At 44.8% G+C, this 7,170-nt stretch overlaps 1 protein-coding gene across 1 annotated transcript; it reads right to left on the bottom strand.

The window, feature by feature from the left end:
- hoxa11 (homeobox A11) lies at positions 1-6,454 on the bottom strand. The gene is made up of 2 exons (XM_008117049.3): positions 5,013-6,454; positions 1-2,182 (listed from the first exon to the last, which is right to left on the bottom strand). The coding sequence occupies exons 1-2, from the start codon at positions 5,749-5,751 to the stop codon at positions 1,950-1,952; spliced, it is 972 nt and encodes a 323-aa protein (XP_008115256.1). The 5' UTR covers positions 5,752-6,454; the 3' UTR covers positions 1-1,949.
- Between the last annotated feature and the right edge of the window lie 716 nt (positions 6,455-7,170).

Here is a 7,170-nt window from a genome sequence, read left to right as displayed (position 1 = left end):
TTAAATTTCCCACATGTTTATTTTCCGTGTGTGCCGTTCCACTGTACACATGCAACAAAAGACACCCGCATATTAAAAAAGAAAGCCATATATACATATATGACGGTACATATTTCAGACAGTGATGGGATACAAAGGTATTGCGTTTTGTTTTTTTGGAGTAAACCGTGTAAAGAAATTGCGTCCATTTCAGAAGCTGGTGATTTAAAAAACAACATTCATATCCTGCACATTATTATTATTTCTTTAAAAAAAAACATGAACAACAACAACGACAAAACTGACACCTCCCATGAAAACAATTGTTTCTTTAAAAAAGTATAACAACAAAAAAATCCTTGAAAAATGTACAAGTCTTGTAAAACACTTTTCTTGTATGAAATATACATTCAGATATTCTCAACAGCAAGTGACCTTTACAATAAAACACATCTTCCTTTGTAAACTGATAATAGAATTTTAAATAGTTCTTTTTTTTAATTGTGTTTTTCTTTTTCTCTCCCCTCTCATTCACTTTGGTTCCTGCAGGGAAATATACTTCTTTTTATATATATTTAAAATAACTCCAAGGAACTCTCCATTCTTTGATTCTGCCGCCTGGGCGGCTAAGTAGGATTGACGACACGAATAGTGGACAACAAGATATGAAAAACAAACTGCAGCCTATTTACATTGTTGGCCTTCTGGTTGGCCTTCTAAGGAAATGCTAGTGATTTTAATGATCTGATCTCAGTGCATTGCACACATCCGAAAGTCCAATTAAGTGTTGTGTGGTATTTGCCAAAACTGTCCTTCTCCACAGGTATTTCCTGAAGAAAGTTGGTGAGACAGAAGCCAGAACCTTTACTTTGCTGGTTTGAAAAAAAAACCCTCTGAAACTATTAAATTAGTCTTTCTTCCTTCCTCTCCTCTCCCCCGTGTTTGCAAAGGTTCTGTTGTGTGTGTGTCCGTTTGTCTATATACATGTACGTATACATATACATATACATACACACACACACACATATATATGTTAAGCCTTTAGGTTTGAGCATCTTGATTTGTCTCCGCCCTTTTTTCTACCATGATCACTCACTACAAAGCCAAACCTAGTTCTTTTGGATCCTTGTTGTTGCTCCTTCCGTGATTGTTCCTTTACCATATATGGCAAATTAATACCTGAAATCCTTTCAAAAGGAAAGAGTCAGATCTCTCACGCTCTAACACAACATAGCGAGACACCATACTACGGCTTTACTAACATTTATGATTGGCCTTGCAAAGAAAGAAATACCCCCTCCCCTATAAAGTGTTTTGAAGTTTACAAAATGGAATGGCTAGGATAGGTAATCCCTTTTGTGGAAGAAGATTGGCCATCTGGAAAGGATGATAGGCCACCAGTTGGGTTGCAGAAAGATGGTGGCGTCCTTTGTAGTAGTCCTCAGGTCTATATGTTGCCATAAGTAGCCTAGTGATCCACAATAAAAAAAACCAATAAAATACAAAATGTAAACCACCAAGATAATAATATAGTTGGAAATCAACTTGTGGTGTCACCATTCACTCTCCTCCATGTGATAATAAGCTGTTAAAACGGGTTGCAAGTGGTGTAACAAAAGATTCAAATGGCCTGTTTGGAAAATGTGGCTCCAAGGCATAAACCGATTCCAGATAACGTGCGTAAAAGTTTTTAGGGGGAGGAAATTTTCCAAAGGAGAAGAAAAGGGATTGGGAAGTAGGGAACGAAATTACTCAGTTGGTTTAGATTTTGACGAGGGCCGGATGGGAATGAAATTTCAGTTTTCCAGTGTCCTCCTCCGTCTCTTTACACACCTCCTTATTTTAGGTAACCCTGTGGCTTGACCTTGTCAAGGGCGAGATCAGAATTTAATCTCATCTTGGGGAAAAAAAACTCGCTGCAAGTTTAGGTTTGTGTTGTTTTGTTTTGTTTTCTTTCTTTGTTTTCTTTCTTAGAGTAGTGGATTAGCTGAGTAATATTGCAATCGGTCCCTGTTAATTTTTTTCTCTTTCATTCTTCTGTTTTGGAACCATATTTTGACTTGACGGTCGGTCAAGTTGAGCATTCTCGAGAGCTGGAGGCGTTTCTCTTTGTTTATGTAGACGCTGAAGAAGAACTCCCTCTCTAATTCTCTAATCTGGTATTTGGTGTAAGGACATCTCTTTTTACGGGTGCGTTGTCCACCTGTGGAATGAAATCATAATAATAACAACCAAAATAAAAGAAGAGTGGAAGCTATCGAGTCTAGAATTAGATATGGCTGGGTGAGAACTGAGGTTAATATTTAATCAAGAAGCTACTGATGTGGGTTTTTTATTTTATTTTATTTAAATAAATGCCTGCTTTATTCATAGGTACATAATGGTGAGGTTCCCTCCTACGAAACAACTGTGTATACTGAATATAAGCTTATCTAGGGAAATGCTTTGGTTGTGATTTGCCAGACCTGTGCTTCATGCTGAACCATCACTTCAAATAATAAGGCCACAGAGACAATTCCATGTGCAAGTTCACTCAGAAAGAGATACCATGGAACCCATGGGGTCCAATCCCTCGCAGGTGGGTTTAAGATGGGACTTTCCAGTGCAATCTTATGGTTGCCTTGTTCAGAGGCCCTTTCCAGCCCCCAAATTAATTTTTAAGTTTGGGTTGCTGTGAGTTTTCCAGACTGTATGGCCATGTTACAGAAGCATTCTCTTTCTCTGAAAACGGGAAATCCAGACATTAAATAATCAGAGCCAGCTAACATCTCCAAACAAAGGATTCCCCCAGGCAGGGATCAACCAAGCTTGAAGCTGCAAGGCTTTTCAATTCTGATCAAGGTGATTAATTGCAATGTTTACACTTGCCTCCAACAAACAGAGTTTGTTCTCCCATCCTGGATCTTCCACAGATATATAAACTTCCCTTTGCCTAGTTTCCAATATACAGCACAACCTCTGAGGATGCCTGCCACAGATGCAGGCAAAACGTCAGGAGAGAATGCTTCTGGAACATGGCCATACAGCCCAGAAAACCATACAGCCCAGAAAACTCACAGCAATCCAGTGATTCCGTCTATGAAAGCCTTCGAGAGTACAACAAATTTTGCAGCCTTTGGAAGGTCAGGATTGCAGCCCTTGCTGCCTTGTGAATGGAGCCATGGACAATGTCTAGACTGCAAAGGAGCCTCCTCCTCGGAAAGGGGTGTGTGCAGGAAGGTCGGAGAGGCCCTGCTACAATCACCTTGGAGCCTAGCATGGTTCTTTTCAACCGAGTTTTGCAGCCCACCCTCCACAAAAGCCATGGCAATCCCAATGGCTTTGTGACCCACATCCCCCATCACCACAAAGGACATTATTTTTGGGGAACCGCTTTCCTGTACATTGAACCTGTGGTTAATCTTAAACTTGGTTTTGCTTTTGGAGGGCATTTGTCTCCCTTTGCAAAGAGGAAGCCAGCGCCTATAACCACTGACTAGATCAGCCGGATCATTTATGGAATTTGCTATAATTATTGCTTTAATTGTTCCCAAATCACTCTCCTTCTGTCACAGGGCCCAGAATATCAAGGCAGAAAATCCCACAATATCTGCTTTGAACTGGGTTATCTGAGTCCACGCTGCATTATATTCCAGTTCAATGCAGAAAATGTGGGATTTTATTCAGCTGTGTAGAAGAGGCCACAGTTTTTAAAAGCAGAACTAGGGTCATTTCAAGAGAATATTTTATTTTATTTCCCCTTTACATTTTACAGGATGCACTATTGGCTTTCTTTAAACAGCAGTATTATTAATAACCAGTCTTTACTTTGACCTTTTTCATTTGACAATCAGAATTTTTTTTCATTGCCTTTTGCTAGAGGGAGAAAAGGGGACTTTTAAAATAAATTATTTTAAAAATCCTGTAACAGACCCCTTATGTAACAAACTGTTGGGAAAAGACAACATGTAATCCCAGTATAGTATTAACAGCGACTCTTTACTTTGACTTTTACACTTGACAATCAGATTGTTTTTCATAGCCTTTTGCTAGAAGGAGAAAAGGGGACTTTTAAAATACATATATATTTTTAAAGAAGCCTGTGACAGATCCCTTTAGTAACAAACTGTTGGGGGGAAAGGCAACATGTAATGATCTCAGTGTATTATTAATAACCAGTCTTTACTTTGACTTTGACACTTGACAATCAGATTTTTTAATAGGGAGAAAATGGGACTTTTGAAATAAATTATTTAAAAATCTTGTGACAGATCCCTTAAATAACAAACTGTTGGGGGGAAAGGCAACTTGTAGTGATCCCAGTGTTTTAGGATGTTGGTTTTCATGCTGGGATCACCCCAAGATGAGTTATTTTTTGAGTCTAACCGCTCAATAGATTCCCAACATAGGAAAATGGCTTCCTTTACACAAAAAAAGATCCAGCTTTAGGTTAATTTGTCGCTTTTAACATATTGCTAACAGTGAATGCAGGCGGCTACTTTATCTGTTGCACACTCGTTAAAAAAATCCTGGGATGGCTTTGAATCCAAAGCCCTTAACTAGACTTCTGGGGCAACACATGGCTTTTATAAAAAAAATATTTAAAAAGGCTCGGGATTACATGGATATCAAAGAGCTCTGTTATCCCCTTTTGAGCAAATTTACAGGCTCCAAAACGCGCATTATTATATTTTCGAGGCTTTCGCCATAGACATCCCCCCCTTCCCCCTTTCCTTTATTCTCTCAAAAGGGGGGGGGGGAAGAAACTTTTTGGTGTTTTTTGTTTTAAAAAAGAGGCCTCCATTGGCTTGTGGGCCTTTCACGGCCAATTTCAGCCCTCGCCACGTGATCTCTCGCCTCTTTTTGTTGGGGGAAACCTAAAGGGCCCTTCATAAACCTTATATGCTTATAAAACAGCATATAAAAATTTAACAGCGGCGGTGCTGCGCAAAGATTTCCAAGTTTCCTCTTTTTTTAAAAAAAACACACACACAACACAAACCCGGGGAGCGAGAGAGAGGGCGCTGCCTTGCGTTAGTAGTTATAATACGTACTGGAGCTGCTGGATTTCTCCTCATTGTTGCCGGAAGACGAGGCCGGGCTGCTGCTGCTGCTGCCGCCTTTGCTCTCCGCTCTCGGGCGCCGCTCCTTGTCCTCCGGGGTCCCCACCGAGGAGGAGGACGAGGCGGCGTTGGCGTTGCCGTGGTTCGCTCCCCCTTCTCGGCCTTCTCGGGCTTCTCGGGAGCACGTCCCTTCCGAACTCGAGGGGATTTTCTCGCCGTTCTTCTCGCTGCTACTGCCTCCTCCTGCAAAGTCCGAAGGGTTCTCCGCCGTGCCATACGCCGTCTCGAAGAACTGGTCGAAAGCCTGCGGGAGGACCCCGTTCCTGCCCACCGCGCTATAGAAATTGGAGGAGGTGTTGCCCGGGGTGGCAGGGTGGTGGTGGTGGTGGTAGACGCCCGCCGCGTTCTTCCCGAACATCTCCGCCGCCACCGAGGAGGAGTTGTCCCTGCTGTGCATGATCTCCTCCGCGGTGGAGTAGCAGTGGGCCAGGTTGCTCCGGGGATGGTGCCACTTGCTGGCGGTGGGGTCAATGGCATACTCGCGGAAGGTGACCTCTCGCACGGGCTGGACCGGGGGCAGGTTGGAGGAGTAGGAGTAAGTGACGGGACGCGAGGACGGGGTCTGGGGCAGGAAGGAGGGCAGGCCGGAGAAATCGGGGCCCGACACGTAGTAGGTGCAACTGGGGAGGTACATATTGGAGGAGCACGGGACGCGCTCGTCAAAATCCATGCTGAGGCTGCCGAGAAGGACCTGGGGGGCTACCTGGAGCTGGTCGCCTCATGAGCCCCGCTTCACATGGTGAGGAGGAAGAGGAGGATGCTCCTCACTCTCTCTCTCTCAATCTCCCTCTCTCCCTCCCTCTTTGAAGCCGATCCGCGGAGGGAGGAAGAAATTGGGAGACGTAAAGCTGACGTGGAAATCTATCCCCGTCCTTAGAACAGGGGAGGCAACAAGGCAGGCAAGCAGGCAGGCGGGGGGTCACGTGACCAAATGTTGAAATTGACAAGCCGAGAGTATGAGAGTATGGGCCCTCTTTTTTTCCCCTTTCCTCCCTCTCACCCCAACCCCACTCCTTTCTCCTTCCCCTCCTTTGTAAAAAAAAACAACCCTCTCTCAAGGGAAGCAACAGATCGACACTTTGGTCCTTTGGCTACAACAACCCCACGGCATCGAACATGGAAGTCAGTCGTGCCTCGTGGAGAAAAAGGGGGTGGGGAAGAGAAAAGAGGGGGAGGAAAGGAGAAAGAGAGGAGAAGGAGTGGGCGCTCTCCCCTTCTTGCCTCTTTCTTCTGCCCTCTTCTTTCCGCATCTCTGCTTTCCACATCTCTCCACACACACCCCTTTCTTCCCTCTGCCTCTGAAGCTCTATCTCGAGCCCATCAGCTCTGGAATGGAAGCGGGGGAGCTTCGCTTGAGGTTCCTCCCTGCTCTCTTGCTCGCTTTCTTTCTCTCCCTCTCGGCGGGGAATATAGCCTGCCGTTTTCTCCCATTTCTGCCCAGACCTGGCTCCTCCAGCAGCCCACGGAGGTCTTGAGGAAGGGCTCCTCCGGAAGAGCCTGCAGGTTTTGGGCTGGAGAGGCGGGCGGGAGGGAAGAAGCCGCCAGGGTCAAGTCTGCCTGCCTTCTCCGGCTGAATGGAGGACACGCTCGCCTTCAGGTTCACTTCCGAAGGCGGTCAGTGCCTTTCCTTCCTTCCTCTCATTCCACACAATCGCCTCAGGTAGCCCCAGGGCTCTTGCCCAGGCATTTTACGATAGTTCATGCTTCCCGAGCCTCTTTGTGCCACCATCCCTTTCAACAGTCTCTCCAGTAGCTTTAATTTATTATTCTTTCTAATGCCAGAACATAGTTGGGATTGCAAGGCATCAGGGTTGAGAAGGGATAGAGTAACCGAGCAAACGCCACTGAAACAGCTGAGCAAGGTTGGATGTTGGATGGGTCCGAAGCACCTCGCAAGCCATTCCGAAAGGTGCTACTCGGAAGTAAGTGCCATTGCTTGCAAAGAACTCCTGGGAAGCATTCGTGCTTTGAACTAATGGAGGCAGAAATATATAAATCATCGCAAAATGGCCAACCCTTTCCAGACACCCTGCAGAAAGACCTACTTTAGGATACTGCTTCTTAAGCTGTGGGTCTGAACCCCAAATAG

The sequence above is a fragment of the Anolis carolinensis genome, chromosome 6 (assembly GCF_035594765.1).
Source record: "Anolis carolinensis isolate JA03-04 chromosome 6, rAnoCar3.1.pri, whole genome shotgun sequence".
In the NCBI taxonomy this organism is placed as follows: Eukaryota; Metazoa; Chordata; class Lepidosauria; order Squamata; family Dactyloidae; genus Anolis; species Anolis carolinensis.
The sequence above is the reverse complement of the archived record's forward strand: the minus strand, read 5'-3'. Positions and strand labels throughout refer to the sequence as shown.

Coding starts and splice junctions, on each gene's coding strand:
- hoxa11 (XM_008117049.3), bottom strand. CDS start 5,751: ATGGATTTTGACGAGCGCGTCCCGTGCTCCTCCAATATGTACCTCCCC. Junction 2,183..5,012: donor GGAGAAATCCAGCAGCTCCA/GTACGTATTATA, acceptor TTCATTCCACAG/GTGGACAACGCACCCGTAAA.